General features: G+C 51.6%; 1 protein-coding gene across 1 annotated transcript; it reads left to right on the top strand.

Moving 5' to 3' along the window:
* The first annotated feature begins 10476 nt into the window (after positions 1-10476).
* Positions 10477-13251, top strand: Sbk3 (SH3 domain binding kinase family member 3). The gene is made up of 3 exons (XM_051162338.1): positions 10477-10626; positions 11018-11220; positions 12424-13251. Exons 1-3 carry the CDS (start codon positions 10488-10490, stop codon positions 13111-13113), a joined length of 1032 nt encoding a protein of 343 aa, XP_051018295.1. The 5' UTR covers positions 10477-10487; the 3' UTR covers positions 13114-13251.
* Positions 13252-16140: the final 2889 nt, after the last annotated feature.

The following is a 16140-nucleotide window of genomic DNA, read 5'->3' as shown; positions in this document are numbered from 1 at the left end:
TTGGTAAAGATTTATTTAGTTATTTATTATGTATACAGTACTCTGCTTGCATGTACTCCTACAAGCCAGAAGAGGGCGCCATATCACATTACAGATGGTTATGAGCAACCGGGAATTGAGAGCAGGCGGCGCTCTTAACCACTGAGTCATCTCTCCAGTCCCCCCCAACTGTCTTCTAACAATAGCTTCTCTGGCTCAGCTGTCACCAACTGTCTTCTCACTCTGCTAGACCCATTCACTTTCTTTCTTTCTTTTTTTTCCCCAATTCACTTTCAACTGTCTCCTGTCTTCCCTCCGTGCAGTTGCTATATTCTTCTTCTTTCTAGGGTCTACTCAATCTCCTTCCTGCACCACCTGTCTTCTCTAGCCCCACTCTCTGGCTCTACTCTTCTCTGACCCAACCCCAATCCTACTCAGTCTCTCTCAACCTCTGTTGGCTTGTTTGTTTTGTTTTTCGAGGCAGGGTTTCTCTGTGCAGCTTTGACTGTCCTGGATTCAGTCTGTAGACCAGGCTGGCCTCGAACTCACAGAGATCTGCCTGCCTCTGCCTCCCAAGGTTGCTGGGATTAAAGGCGTGAGCCACTGGCTTTTTATATCCTACCCCGATTCCAGAATTCCAAGAGCCAACTGACACTGAGGGTCACAGGGTCCTTTAAAGGGCCAGGCATGCACAATAAATCACACTGCACAGCCCCTTACTCCTGGCTCAGCTTACGCAAGGTCCAAGGAAGTATGTATTAAGGTTCAATAAAAGTGAGAGAGAAAACAGTAACTTTGATTGACATATATCCTCCTGTAGTCCTTGGTTCACAACCTCTGCAAAGGGTGTGAAATTCAGTGGGTGGGTTTGCATGGAAGATCCCAACTCAGCCACGGACTCCCTGTGCCCGCCCCTCCCCCTGAAGCAGGACAAGGAGCAGGAGGCTTAATCTCTGCAAGTCTCTCTTTCCTCAACTATGAAACACAGCTAAGAATAGGACCAACCTCCCTGGGGCTGCTCTGAGGATTAGCACAGGGGCTGGTAATACGCAGAGTTCAGTAAATACCAGCTAGAATTATTGCTAATCGCACAGGATTTATGCAACCATTAGACCCACTGTATTTGGCCATGGGTCTGGCTCTTCATTCCCCACACGTTTCCTGACACAGGGAGAGAGAGAACCCGGCGTGCCTTTGGGCACTCTGAAACCTTCAGTGTGACTGGGGTGTTGGGTGAGATGGGGTGAGACTGCAGATAAGATGGAGTGGGTGCCAGCTCCTGAGAGATCTGGGGCCAGGATGGGGAGCCAGGGGGGGCCATGGAAAAGAGGAGGGTGGCCAGGTCAGAGCTGAGCATCAGAAAGATGCCCTTTTGGGGGTTATGGTGGGCCCTTCCAGGAAACAGGCTGGAGATGAGTAAAGATTAAGGTCTTTTTAGGAGAAAGTAGGTTCTGGAGGGAAGGCCTCCTGGGGTTGGAGAAGGCACCAGTTCTTAGCCTGTAGTCTCCAGAGTTCTTGAGAGATCCACGTAGACTCCAGGCGGGGTCTCTGGTCCCGGATATGCCATGCCAAGTTGTAGGGTTTATATATAAGCTAAAAAAAAAAGTAGCATGACAAAATTCAGCTGGTAGAGGGCTTGCCTAACATGCACAGAGCCTTGGATGTGATCCCTAGCACCACATTTAAAAAAAAAAAAAGCCCACAGATATACAGGGCTAGATAGATGGTTCAGTGCTTGCTGTTCTTGTAGAGGGTCAGGGTTCTGTTCCCATCACCCACATGGCAGCTCACAACATCCCCTAATTCCTGTGGGATCCAACACTCTCTTCTGGCCTTCAGACAGATGCACACGGTACACAGACATATATTCAGGCAAAACACTTATACAAATATAATAAGAATAAATAAATCTTCAAAAAGCCCAACTAGCTAATCCCAGCCCTCGGGAAGCAGAGGCAGGTGGATCGCTGTGAGTTCAAGGCCAGCCTGGCCTACAAAGTGAGTCCAGGACAGCCAGGACTAACACAGAGAGACCCAGTCTCGGGGGGTGGGGGGGAGACCCAACTAGGTGTAGTGGCAGACATCTTTCATCCCAGTACTCAGGATGTGGAGGCAGGAGAATCAGAAGGTCGCAGCCCTCCTTGGAGGCCAGCCTGGGCCACATGAGACTTCGTCATAAAAGAAAAATGTGTGTGTGTGTATGTGTGTGTCTCTCTCTCTCTGTGTCTCTGTGTATGTGAGTGTGTGTCTGTGTGTGTGTGTGTTGTGTGTGTGTGTCTGTGTCTCTCTGTGTGTGTCTGTGTGTCTCTGTCTGTGTCTCTCTGTGTGTGTATATGTGTCTCTGTGTATGTGTGTGTCTGTGTGTGTGTGTGTGTTTGTGTATGTGTGTATGCATGTGTACTTATGGACAGTCTTGGGGCCTTGCACAAGTACTCTCTCACTGAGACCCATTGAGACCTGTTTTTTTTTTTTTTTTTATTACTGTTGTTTTCTAGTTTTTGTTTTGAAACAAGTTCTCACAAAGCAAACTTTGTAATCCTCCGCGTTCCCCTCCTGAGTGCTTGGATAAGAGACCTGCAACGTCACCTCTGTGGCAGTTGTAGTCTATAAAATTGCCCAGAATACAAAATGAGCCATTGCTAAACCATTGCCCTGGGGGAAGGTGGGAGTCAGATTCCCAAAAGACTGGTCACATCAGCCAGTCAGTACATCGCTCTGTTTATTTGTGGGTCTTTGTCCAAACATGGATTGTGGGAGCCAGTAAAATGGTACATCCGGTAAAGGTGCTTGCCACCAAGCCGGACAAGCTGAGTGTGATCCCTAGGACCCACATAGTAGAAGGAAAGAAATGACTCCCCAAATGAATGCGGAGGCATGTACTACAGGCGCATGCATGTGAGTGCAGTCCCCACAGAGGCCAGAAGAGGGCGTCAGATCCCCAAGCTAGAGTTACAGACATTTGTGAGCTGCCTAGCATGGGTGCTGAGACCCAAACTCAGGTCCTCTACAAGAGCAGCAAGTGTCCTTAACCACTGAACCATTTTTCCGGCTCCTCAAAGTTTCATCTTTGGTCTTGGAAAATAAAAAATATATTCTCCACAGTCCTCAAGTTGGATTAGTCATGTGTCAAGTCCCAAAGGGCCCACCGGTGGTTATCAGCTCTTTGTTAGATAATACAACAATCCTTAGCTTTCCTCAGATTGTCAAAACGGGCCTATGGCCTCAGAAAATAATAATTAAAAAGCTTAAAGTCAGATAGGCTGTGTGGTAATGCCCAAGAAAGCTGTGCATTCTCTCTCCTCTCACGGAGGAATTCTCCTTCAAGGCCAAGGCTAGTGAAAATGTGTCACTTCTTGCAAATGGGGGAAGATATTAACAGGCAGCAACATGTTCAAGCAGCCCTTGCCATCCTTGCTTATGGGAGCACAGGGTTGGCTGGGATCTTTCAAGTCCATCCTCAGACAGAGATAGGGTGTCACATGCCGGACTGGGAGACTCGCTTGGAAGGGAAGAAACGCAACTCATGAAATGTTTTGTTGAGCTGCTGAGGGTCAAAGCAAGTCACAGAAGGTCAAAACGCGATGCTATTTATACAAAATTGAAAAAACGGGCAACATGACACCATATGGCCAGGATAGATTTGTACACATGGAGGAAAACGCAGAAAAAAAAAAATTCTTTTCCATTTTAAGTCATACGGTAACAGACACCTCGCTAGAACTAGTGGCTGCTTCCAGCAAGAAAAGGCGAGAGTGGAAGAGGAAAAAGCACACAGAGACCTTAAGTTATCTGGGAAGTTGTGTTTCTTACTATATGTTTTATTTAGTTGTGTGGAGGTGTGCCTATGTGACACAGCTCACACGTGGAGGTGAGAGGACAATTTGAGGGGTCAGTTCTCTGCTTCCACCACGTGGGTCCTGGCGATCAAACTCAGGCTGTGGGACTGAGAAGCAAACACCCTTACCCTTACTGACTGAGCCATCTTGCCAGCCTTTAAAGTGTCCCTTTACCAATGTTCTGAACAGGAGTTGCAAGTACCTTTGCCTCCTATGGGAGGAAACTGAGGCACAGAGGCACTGGGACACTCACCAGAGATCCCAAGATCAGCCAGGAAGTAACAAAGTCAGGACAGGGTCACAGGAGAAGCCCTTGGGGGCTGGCATGCAGGAGGACTGGAGGAGGAAGGCTTGGTGCCCAGAGCTCAACTTTAAAGAGGGGTGTGGTGTGTGTAATGTGTGTACGCCCTAGGGCCAGGCCTGGACTGTCCCCTGCCACACCTGTGTGCTGAGGTCACTCTGGGTGACCCCCGTGAAGCAGTCGTTGCTAAATGGAGAGGTGCAAAGCTCCCCGGATCATCAGGGGAGCTTGGGAGGGGGGAGGGCCGTGACAGGCTGGAGGCCTGAGGGGGCCCCTCACAGGCTCCTCCCAGCAGGCCCAGGTGGCCACCTCTCGAGCCTGACCTTTTCTGTTCTGTAAGTGACAACCCCTGCAGCCCAGAGTCACACCACTGACCCTAGATCCCCTGGAGCTAATAGAAAGTCCGAGTAAGCCCTCTGGATGGGAGACAGACCAGATGGAATACTGGTGCTTAATGTACGTGACCAATGACTGCTTCGCCATGCCTCAGTTTCCCCTGCCAGTAACCTGAGAAATATCACTCTGATCACCAGGGCATGTTGGACTTCATAAACTCTTGGATAAATAAATTAAGAAAAAGCGAGCACGATGCCCAGGACCTGTCATCAAGTACATAATGTTATCATCATATCATCTTCTGTTATTTTGGAGGTTTTTTTTTTTTTTTTTATGCATAGGCGACACATGCTGCTGAGAGGAAAATCAAATAGTGCAAAAGTAAACAGCTCTTTAAAGGTTTCCTGAAAGACATGCATGGATATTTATCTATTTATAAAGGGGTGTGTGTGTGCGCATGCATGCATGCGTGTGTGCCAGTGCACGTGTGTGTTTGCTGCACGCATGAGAATGTCTGCTTAAGGCAGAAGAAGAAGGTGTTGGATCCTCTCTTTCTGTAGAGTCTCTATTGCTGGAGTATTTGGATGTGGTTTCTGGGAACTGAACCCAGGTCCTTGGCAACAGCAGCAAGTGCTCTTAACTGCTGAGCCATCTCTCTAGCACTATATATGGAGTTGGTGTTTTTTTATTTGTTTGTTTGTTTTTTGTTTTTGTATTGTTTTATTTTGTTTTGAGACAGGGTCTGTCTCTGGACTCAACATGTAGACCAGGCTAGCCTTGAACTCACCTGCCTCTACCTCCCCAAGTGCTGAGATTAAAGTCATGCACCACCACACCTGGAGTGGGATTTAATTTTTTTTTTTTTAATAAATTTCTGGGTTTTCGTTGCCATTTTGTTTCTGAGATAGGCTCTCAGTGTGTAACGCTGGCTGGCCTGAAACTCACAGAACTCTTCCTAACTCTGCCTCGTGAATTGAGTATGAAACCATAAGCCATCATCCCTTCACATGTGCTCCATATAGAGGTCAGAGCATAGCTTGTGGGAGTCAGTTCTCTTCTTCCACCGGTGGGACAAAACCCTTGGTCCAGCCTCATCACACAGCGATTGATTCCTGCCCTAACTAGAGTATTTAAAGTACCTGCAGGAGCAGGGGTAGGCGGTTGAATACACACAGGTTGTTGGTGGGTTTTTAAAGATTACAACGTAGTTCAGTGATGGTAGTGGCAGAGACATATATGCAGACAAAACACCAATACACATTTTCAAAAAAAAAATCTTAATATATAACTGATAGTGAAATTGTAGTTGGCCTGTATTTTGTTTTATAACATTTATTATTTTACGAGGAAAAACAACTGAGCTGGGCAGTGTGGTGGCACGCGCCATTAATCCCAGCACTCAGGAAGCAGAAGGAGGTGGGATCTGTGTGACTTCCAGGCCAGCCTGGTCTACAGAGAGAGAGAGAGTTCCAGGACAGCCAGGGCTCACACTGTCTCGGGGGGGGGGGGGGGGGGGGAACAAAAAACAAAAAACGATGTTAACGGTTGTGCAGCTGGGTCTTCGGGTGAGGACTCCTGAAGTGGGAGCAGGAGTTGTCTCTGACTCTGTTGCTGCTTTTGGGTCTCTTCTCCCTAACTGGGCTGCCCTGTCTTGCCTCAACAGAAAAAGACGCACCTAGTCCTACTGCAACTTGATATACCAAGGGGGGTTGATATCCATGAGAGCCTCCCCCCTTCTTCAAAGAGAAAGAGAGGAGTGGATGAGGGGGAAGGAAAATGCCAGGGAGAGACTGGGAGGAGAGGAGGGAGGGGACTCATAGCTTAAACAACAACAACACAAAACAAAAACATAATCAAGCCCGTTTTCCTATTAGGGACATCTGTGCTTTCAGAGAGTCTCAAAGCTCCTTTACTGTACTTGTTTTCAGAAGTTTTATTTTGTTTGCTTGTTTGGTTTTTGGGTTTTTCGAGACAGGGTCTCTCTGTGTAGCCTTGGCTGTCCTGGACTCGCTTTGTAGACCAAGCTGGCCTCGAACTCACAACGATCCGCCTGCCTCTGCTTCCCGAGTGCTGGGACTAAAGGCGTGCGCCGCCACCACCCAGCCGGAAATTTTATTTTGTTTATTTTTCTCTTCTTCTTCCTCCTCCTCTTTTTTTGTTTTGCTTGGTTGGTTGGTTGGTTTGCTTTAGGGTTTTTTTTTTTTTTTTTTTCAAGACAGGGTCTCTCTGTGTAGCCCTGGCTATCCTCTGTAAACCAGGCTGGCCTTGAACTCAGAGATCTGCCTTCCTCTGCCTCCCAAGTGCTGGGGTTAAAGGCTTACGCCGTGACACCCTGGCTTGTGTTTTTCCTTTTCTGTTAAGACAGTCTTTCAGGCGGTGGTGGGCACGCCTTTAATCCCAGCACTCGGGAGGCAGAGGCAGGTGGATCACTGTGAGTTTGAGGCCAGCCTGGCCTATAAAGTATGTCTAGGACAGCCAAGGCTACACAGAGAAAGCCTGTGTCGAAAAAAAAAACAAAGATAGTCTTGCTAAGTTGTTCAAGTTGCCCTTGAACCCTCCATGTCACCCGGGCAGCCCTATAACTCTTTATCCTCCTGCTCTCTTAAGTGCTTTCAGGCACAGGCAGAGACGCCACTATACCTGCCTGTCTGGAATAATGAACTAATTAATTAATTTAACTCTCCTGGGACAGGGTTTCAGTTTGTCCAGGCTGGCTTTCAACTCTCCATGTAGCTCAGGTGTGTCTTCAGGGCCCCGCGCCCTGCCTCAGCCTTCTGGGTAACTGAGATTAAAATTCTACAGCATTGGGAGGCAGAGGCAGGTGGATCGCTGTGAGTTCGAGGCCAGCCTGGTCTACAAAGGGAGCCCAGGACAGCCAAGGCTAACACGGAGAGACCCTGTCTTGAAAACAACAACAACAAAAACAAATGTACAGCATCATACTTGGCCAGATTTGTTTATTTCTTTGTGTCAGGGCTTACTCTGTACCCCAGGCTAGCCTGGAACTCACTGGGTCAGGATAACCTCCAGCATGATCCTCCTGCCTCAGCCTCCTGAGCGCTGGGATTACAGACGTGCTCCACAGTGTCTGTCTTTGCTGGAGTATTTTGTTTTATTAAGTTTATGACGTTTGTTTGTTTATTCTCTCTCTCTCTCTCTCTCTCTCTCTCTCTCTCTCTCTCTCTCTCTCTCTCTGTGTGTGTGTGTGTGAGTGTGTGTGTGTAAACATTCCACAGATCGTATCAGTTCTTTCCTTCCACCATATGGGTTCCAGGGGTTAAAGACAGATTGGCCGGCTTGGTGAGAAGCCCCTTTGCCTGCTGAGCCACATCGCCAGCTCCCTGTCAATCTTCCTGTGCCTTTGCTACTCACCCTAACAGAGCACGAAAAAGACAAAGATCAAAGGAAATTTGACTTTAGCCCAGTCAGGCTCCTCAGTGGCAACCACCATCGCCAGTTTCCTGGGGATCCTTCCAGAGACTGTGAGAGCTGTGTTGTATCTTTATTAATAGCGGCTGTAGTAGTAGTGGAAACTTGAGTGGTGCCGACGTCAGGGCCGTGAGTCACCCAGGCCTGGCACGGACCTGCCTCCCTCTGACCCAGTGTAAGGCGATGCTACCCTCGGAACCTCAGTTTCCTGCTCCATGGGCTGGGGATAAAGCCGGACACTATGGCAGCCGGGGGTAGGGGGGTGGGCGGGTCAGTGTAAAGCCCCCTGCTCTGGCTAGGGTCAGGGCAGGTTGTAGAGCACTGAGAGATGCTGTGACCCAATGTGTCCCCAGCAACCTCCTCTCCCATGTCCCAAGGGCGGGATGGCTCTGGACCCCTGAGTCTGGGAGGGCTGGAGCATGAGGGACAAGAGCTAGGGTGTGTCAACCTCTGGGTCTGAGAGAGGACCAACCTCTGGGTCTGAGAGAGAACGGTGCTTGGACCCCTGAGTCTCTGAGGGAAGAGAAACTGAGGCCTGAATTCCTGGGTATGTGGGAATAGGGCTGGAGTCTTAGACCCCTAGGTCTGAAGGAGGAGAGGCTGGGATGTGGAACCCCAGGTCTGGGTGTCGGGGCGGGGGCTGGGGCCTAGACTCTGGGTCTGAGGGAAGAGAACTGCCATCTAGACTCCCAGGTCGGAGAAACAGGGGTGAAGTCAGGATTGCCAGCTTTGCGAGAGAAGGGCTGGGGTCTGGATCCCTGGGTTTAGGGGAGGCGGGCTGGGGATCTAGACTCCTGCGTTTAGGGAACGGGGTTAAGGCTTGGACTCTTGTATTTAAGGTAGGCTAGGGCTTAGGCTTGGTATTATAAGGGGCAGGGCTGTGGGAATAGTGCTGACTTCTGGCCTTCAGCACTCACAGCCCCTAGAGGGAGGGTCTATTATCAAAGGTGGTTTAGAATTAGTGCCCCTCCTTTTTTCCTCTGCTCTCAGGCCTGGCTCTTGGGGGTTCACAATATGTTTTGTCCCCTCTGTCCTGGGACCAGTGCCCAGAGTCCAAGCTGGTCTAAGTTTGGAAGGGGGAGGGAGGGGGCAGCGGGTCAGGGGGGTGAGGGAGGCGTGTAGCGTGGGGGACGGGATGTCTCTGTCTCTGAGCTGTCCCACACACCTCTGCCCAGAGAAAGGGAGGGACAAAAGGGCTCGGAGAGACAGTTAGAACAAAGAGAGACACAGAGACAACCCAAGAGAGCCAGAGAGAAGAGGCAGAGAAAAGAGTGTGGGGACATCCTCTGAGCAGACAGGGGACAGTGCATAGGGAAGACAGAGGCAGGGTAGAGAGAGGGAGAGGGGAGAGTACCCTGAGGAGAAACAGAGAAGAAGAGGGTGCTGAGGAACGAGTCAGACAGATGGAAAGAAAAAGAATCAAAGTTCTACACAGAGAGTAAAGAAACAGAGACGGAGGGAGGAACAAAGACACAAAAGGGAGAGGGGGAAGGGGAAAGAGAAAGAGAGAGAAAAGAGAGACGAGAGAGAACAGAGAAAGAGAGAGAGAGAGAGACTCAGAAAGAAAAAGAGACCGCCAAAGGCTGGAGAGGACAGATAGAAGGCTGAGAAGACTCAAAAGAAATAAGCAAGGCAATACAGGTGACACACCCCCTCAGAGAGGGACAGGAACCGAGAAGGGAGTCTGAGAAATCTCAGGGACCAGGAAGACTATTTCAGACAGAGGTAGACCAAGGCAACCCTCCAACAGCTTCACCAAACTCTGCTTGGCAAGGACCCGCGGGGGTGCAAAGGGTTCCTCCGGCTGGCTCCTCTTTGGGGGAGTCTAGATAAGGGGTGTCTACAAGGGCCAGCTGACACCAGGCAACTCAGATGGAGCTCAGGGCCCTCAAGACCCCCGACGATGGGGACGCAGAGGTGAGATGCGGTACAGATGGGAGGCAGAGAGTCTGAGAGAACAGGAGGAGACAGAAGGAGAGAGATAGACAGAGCCAGAAAGACAGAGGAGACAGACAGACAGAGACGAGAGAGACAGAGAACACCAAGAGAGACAGAAAGAGAAGAGAGACAAAGAACACAGAGAGAGACAGAAAGACAAAGAACAGAGAGAGAGAGAGAGAGAAACAGAACAGAGAGATAGAAACAGATGAGAGAGAAAGAGAGAGAAGGGGGGGGGGAGAGCTGGAGGCCCAGACTCACAGAGGGACAACACTGCAGACCCAAAGGATCACTCTGTGGGATCGGAGGCCCCTGAGAACAAATTTCAGAACACGTGGAAGAGAGAGGGGATGAAGGGGTCCTTTGGACTAAGAAACAAAGCCATAGTTGGGCTGAGAGCTCCTGGCTGCCTCCCTTTGGTGGGGGGCAGACAAAGCCTCAGAGACAAAGACCCCTAGCTCTGCTAGGACAAGAAAACAGGTGTCCCCAGGCTGGGTGACTCACTGTGGCTCATCCTGCTCTCTGGGGACAGTGATGCTCCCTGTCCCTTGCATCAGCAGCTTGGTTCTGGGCTTGGCCTCTGATCTCTCGCGCTGCTCAAAGTTCAAAGAGGCCTCGGACTTGCCCCTCAACCATCCCACTCCCTCTCCCCATAGGAGGACACGGCTATGGCCTTGCAGCGGCTTGTGGAGCTGACAGCGAGCAGGGTGACATCAGTGAGAAGCCTGCGGGTCCAGTACCGCCTCATCCGAAAGTTGGGTTCCGGTTCCTATGGCCGCGTGCTCCTAGCCCAGCCTCGCCAAGGTGGTGAGTTCAGCCACCAAGGGGGTAGGCTTCAGTTTCTTCCATCACAAGGCATCTCAGAGACAAGCCAGGACCTAGTGGGAAGTTGGAAAGTGCAGAACTTTTGAGGTCTTCTGAGAAATATAGGACACCCAGAGAGGGCAAGTGGCTGGCTCCAGGTCTCACACCACACGGCAAGGCAGGAGAGCAATTTGAACCAGCATTCACATTACCACCATGTTCCTTTATGCTGTAGGGTATGGAGGACCAGACAGGGTAAGTCAGTTATACAAGGCAGCACAGCAATCCAAGGCAGAGCAGGAAAGGACATAAGTTGATTTTCATATGAGAACTCTCAGGCTCAGAGAGGTCAAGTGGTGCCCCAGGTCCTCATCTGACCTCATCTTCCTGACAGGTCAAATGGTGGCCCTTAAGCTCCTCCGACGGGACTCAGTCCTGAGGACAACTTTCCTGAGAGAATTCTGCGTGGGCCGCTGTGTCTCTTCACATCCAGGCCTGCTGCAGACCCTGGGAAGGCCCCTGCAGACACCCCGACATTTTGCCTTTGCCCAGGAATATGCACCCTGTGGGGATCTCAGTGGAATGCTCCAGGAGAAGGTGAGGCTGGAAAGGACTGCTCGGGTCCCCCTCTGTCTCTACCCACCCCAAATCAGTGGCCCCATCTAGATTCACCCTGAGACCCCAAATGACCTCACCATTTCTAAGTCTCAACACAGCTCTCTGCCTGGCTGCAGCGCTGACCCATATGACGGTCCAAACACAAGCTTGGGGTGGGGGGCTGGGTTGGCGTTAGGGTTGGAAGTGGGTTTGGGCTAGTGAGAGGGGTGGAGCATAGACAGATTTGAGGCTCTAGTTGGCACTGGGATTGGGAGGTGGGATGGAAGGGTTCATGGTCAATCATAGGTGGGCCATGGGCGTAGAGGAGGAAACCAGGGGTGATGTTTTTAGACAAGGGTGGGTTGGCGCAGGCGGTATCTGCAGGCCAGCTCAGGTAGGGGTTTCCTTTAGAAAGGGTACTAGGTCAGGACCGAACCCAGGGGAGCCTAGCCCCTCTTGTATTTGGAGATGTGGGTGCATGGAGGTGTCGCAGGGTAGGCTCTTTGGGTTTGAGATAGGATTAGAGAATAAAATTAGCGGGTAAGTGAAAGGAAGGAAGAAAAAAATAGATGGGTGGAGCCGGGCATGGTGGCGCACGCCTTTAATCCCAGCACTCGGGAGGAGGCAGAGGCAGGGGGATCGCTGTGAGTTCGAGACCAGCCTGGTCTACAAAGTGAGTCCAGGACAGCCAAGACTACACAGGGAAACCCTGTCTCAGAAGAAAAAAAAGGTAGATGGGTGGATGCTTGGATGTCAGGATACTGACTGGAAGGACAGAGGGACGGGTGGTTAGTTAGACATCTGGGTGCATGGGTGCACGCATAAATGGATGAGTGGGTGGACGAATGTGTAGGCACATGGGTGGATAGCTGTGGGATTAGTTTGCTGTGTAGATAGGTGGGTTTGTGGGTGGAAGGGCAGATGTGTGGATGCATGGAGCGTTGCTGCATGGATGCACAGCTGCATGGTTAGGTGGGTGTGTGGATGGACAAATGGATGTATGCTTGAATGCATGGCTGGATACATCGGCTGCAAGGTAGGTTGGTTCCTATGGGGAGTCAGTGGATGGAGAGATAAAGGACGGCTGGTGTGAAGGACTTCGAGTGTTTGTGGAGATATTGAATGGCTCCTCGGGATCCTTAGGATGATGGAGAGAGCAAGACAGCATGCCCTTTTCCTTTCTCCCCCCCTCCCCCACCTCAGGGCCTCCCGGAGCTGATGGTGAAGCGGGTAGCAGCCCAGCTGGCCGGAGCCCTGGACTTCCTCCACGGCCGGGGGCTGGTGCATGCAGACGTCAAGCCGGACAATGTGCTGGTGTTCGATCCTGAGTGCAACAGAGTAGCCCTGGGTGACTTGGGTTTGACCCGCCCCGAGGGCAGCCCAGCCCCTGCTCCCCCGGTGCCTCTGCCCACCGCACCCCCTGAACTCTGCCTCCTGCTGCCGCCGAACACGCTGCCCCTGCGGCCAGCTGTGGACTCCTGGGCCCTGGGCGTGCTTCTCTTCTGCGCTGCCACGGCCTGCTTCCCTTGGGATGTAGCCCTGGCTCCGGATCCTGAGTTCGAGGCCTTTGCCGGTTGGATGACCACTAAGCCCCAGCCACCTCGGCCACCAGCACCCTGGGACCAGTTTGCACCCCCAGCTCTGACCTTGCTCCAGGGACTTCTGGACCTGGATCCTGAGACTAGGAGCCCTCCGCTGGCTGTCCTAGGTGTTTTAGGGGATGACTGGGGGCTGCAGGGGGCTGGAGAGGGATCTGGAAGCTTAGCGGTTGTATCCTATAAAGATGGGGAGGAAGAGGAGGAGGGGGGATCGAGTTTGGAGGAGTGGACAGATGAGGAGGAAGACGGAATCAAAGATGGTGGGAGGCTGAGGGCAGATAATAGAGCTTCCTGACCAGGTGACTGAGACAGGTGGTCAGCACCTGGGCCAGAGTCACCTGTCAGAGGCCACCTGGGAAAGGCAACAGCTGTTACTGAGAGAAGACAGAGCACAATGCACTTCACTTTTCCCCCAATGAAGGCTGGCCTTGGATGGGCACACATCCCCCCTCCTTGCAGCGCACACACACACAGCTGAGGATTCAGGCCCCCTCCCCGTGTGCCCTCCCGCCCCGTGCACCCCCTCTTGTGCGCCCTCCCCACCATGCGCCCCCCCCCCGTTGTGTGCTGCTGTTGCTGCAGCCTCTGCGCCTCCTCCTCCTTCCATCTTCCTTTTTCATCTTCTTTTCTGTCTTGTCTTGATCTCTCTCCTCTTCCTTCTCCTCCTCTTTCTCTTTCTTCGCCCTCCCCCTTCCCCCCCACCCCGCCCCGCCCGCCTTCTTCTCACTCCTCCTGAGACAATCTCATGTATCCAAGCTGCCCTCAAAAACCCACTATGTAGCTGACCGGGAACTTCTGACCCTCTTGCCTCCGCCTCCCCGTGTTGGGATTCCAGGTGTGCACGTCGTACACACTGTTTTTGAGGTGTTGGATACTGATGGAACCTGGGGTGCCCTGGATGCTAGGCAGGGCCTCTGTCATCTGAACCACTTCCCCAGCTCCTGAGTGTCTTCAGGTGAAAGTCTCTGTTTCTCGCACAGATACCCTCCTGTACTCTGAAATGTTGAGCGCTTATCACGAATTCCTATGGGACCACTCTTTTGTAAGACCAGCAGTTCTCACCTCGTGGGTCGAGACACCCCCTTTTGGGGGCTCGCATATCAGATATTTATGTTACGATTCATATCAGTAGCAAAGTTACAGTTATGAAATGGCAACGAAATTATTCTATGGCTGGGGGAGGGCGGGGGTCTCCACAACACAGCGTCAGAGCATTAGGAAGGTTGAGAACCCCTGTATAAGACCATGGTGGCGGGAGACGGGGCTCCCACCATCTGAGACACAAGATCTGAGCTTGTAGGATCCGACATTGTGTTGATCTAGTATTTCCTGGCCTCTGTGTTGGTGACATTGTGGGAATTGTTTGTGTATTCTGAAGTTGTACACACACACACACACACACACACACACACACATCTACGCACACCGTGTCACTACTGACAGACACCCACATGTCTTATATGCCGCACCTAGCACCATTTTACTCTCATCATGGCCTACAGAAACTGGACCCCACCCCTGGGGTCTTCCCAGCCATCTCTGTCTATCCTCCTCCTTGTCACAAACTCCCGGGATATGCCTGGGCTTCCTCTCGCTTCTAGACGCGTCCGTTTTCCGTTTCCACAAAGCTCCACGTTCTCTGGCTCTAAATATTCCGGCTCCATTTCTCTTCTGGGACCCATCAATTCTGAGAGCCAAACTGGTGCCATGGCTGGTCCTCACTCCCAAACACCACACAGACACCCCACCCCCTGGCTGGGTGTGGCTCATCACAAGAGTTTATATTTAAAAAAAAAAAAAGTCAGGTTCTCGCCATGTCATGGTGGCACACACCTTTAATCCCAAGCACTTGGGAAGCAAAGGCAGGCTGACCTCTGAGTCTGAGGCCAGCCTGGTGTACAGAAGGGAGTTCCAGGACAGCCATGGCTACATAGAGAAACCTGTCTTGAAAAAAAGAAAAAGAAAGAAAGAAAGAAAAACAGAAAAAAAAAATCAAGTTCTCATGTATGTCAGGATGTGTTCTCTCTATGCAGCAGAGGATGACCTGGGATTTCTGATCCTCCTGTGTCCACCTCCTGGGATTCCAGGCCTGTGCCTATGTCTGTGCCTTGGTGGCAATTTATACCGCGCTGTAGATTTGAGCCCCCCAGGGTTTCGTGCAGCTAAAGCAAACACTGCAGCCAGAGCTACACCCCCAACCCAGAACCTACCCTTTCTAGATTTAAAAATGAGTTTACTAAATGCACCATGGTGCCCTGGACCGGACTTGGAAACAGGAAAGGGTCCTTGAGGGCGAAGAGGGTGAGTAGGACAACTGTTGTTGAAAGCTTTGCTAACTTAGTAATGAATGCCCCGGTGAGCCGCTGACCTCCGGCGGGGATGGGGGAGTGGGGAGGGAAGCTGGGTGAGGGGTCCAAGGGACCGTCGTCGCAACTGTTTTTGTAAAAGTAAAAATATTTACAAAATTAAAAGTGTATTTTGGACAAGGAAAGGACCCTACATCGTTCTCAATGCTTTAAACTCTAACAGCTGTCCCAGAGAAAGGGGGGAAAGTCATCCGTGATTCCCCCAGTTGCTTCACCACCTGTTTCTGGTCCCGGGTCTGAGGTCATTTCTCATGATGTCATTTTTAGAATCACGTCTCCTTTTGTTCCCAAATTCCTGAGCTCCTGGGCACACCTCCCGGAAGATCTGTGTCTGTCAGCAGGGCACCAGAGGCAGGAGCTGGGGAGCAGACCAGATGGGGTCCGAGTAAAGAAAAAACGTGGCCTTTTGAGGGAGCCGGCTAGGGTCTGCATCCCTAGATCTGAAAGAAGAGAGCTGGGGTTCAGCCCTGGGTCAGAGAGAGGAGGTCTGGGATCTAGACTGCTGGATCCCGAGGGAGGAGCGCTGGATCCCTGGGTTTGAGGAAAGCAGCTTAGGTCCTGGAATTCTGGGCCTGAGGGAGGAGAGCTGGGGGTGGGGATCTTCGATTACGAGGGAGAAAGGATGCTACCTAGCACCCCGCCCCCAGCCTGAGATAGGAGGGCTGCGTTCTAGACTCTTCCATGCGAGGAACGGAGGCTGGAATGTGAACCCTGAATGTGAGGCAGGAAGCCTCGAGTCTGAACTTCTGGGTCTGAAGGACGAAGGCTGCCTGGATTCCTGGTGGTTCCCACGGAAGAGAGCTGAGACCCCCTAGGCTAGGGCCTTTGCCCAACCATAGCAAGTACTAGGAGTCAACACACGATGTCGCTCTGCCCCCAGTGGGGGGCAGAAGGGGTGGAGCAGAGGGTGGGGCTTCACGACCCCCTAAGATGGGGGCGGGACTTGCTCCTGGGCA

This window comes from Acomys russatus, chromosome 19 (genome assembly GCF_903995435.1).
Source record: "Acomys russatus chromosome 19, mAcoRus1.1, whole genome shotgun sequence".
NCBI classification, from domain to species: domain Eukaryota; kingdom Metazoa; phylum Chordata; class Mammalia; order Rodentia; family Muridae; genus Acomys; species Acomys russatus.
Note: the sequence above shows the minus strand (reverse complement) of the source record. Positions and strands in the feature narration are given on the sequence as shown.

Coding starts and splice junctions, on each gene's coding strand:
- Sbk3 (XM_051162338.1), top strand. CDS start 10,488: ATGGCCTTGCAGCGGCTTGTGGAGCTGACAGCGAGCAGGGTGACATCA. Junction 10,627..11,017: donor AGCCCAGCCTCGCCAAGGTG/GTGAGTTCAGCC, acceptor TCTTCCTGACAG/GTCAAATGGTGGCCCTTAAG. Junction 11,221..12,423: donor GTGGAATGCTCCAGGAGAAG/GTGAGGCTGGAA, acceptor CCCCCACCTCAG/GGCCTCCCGGAGCTGATGGT.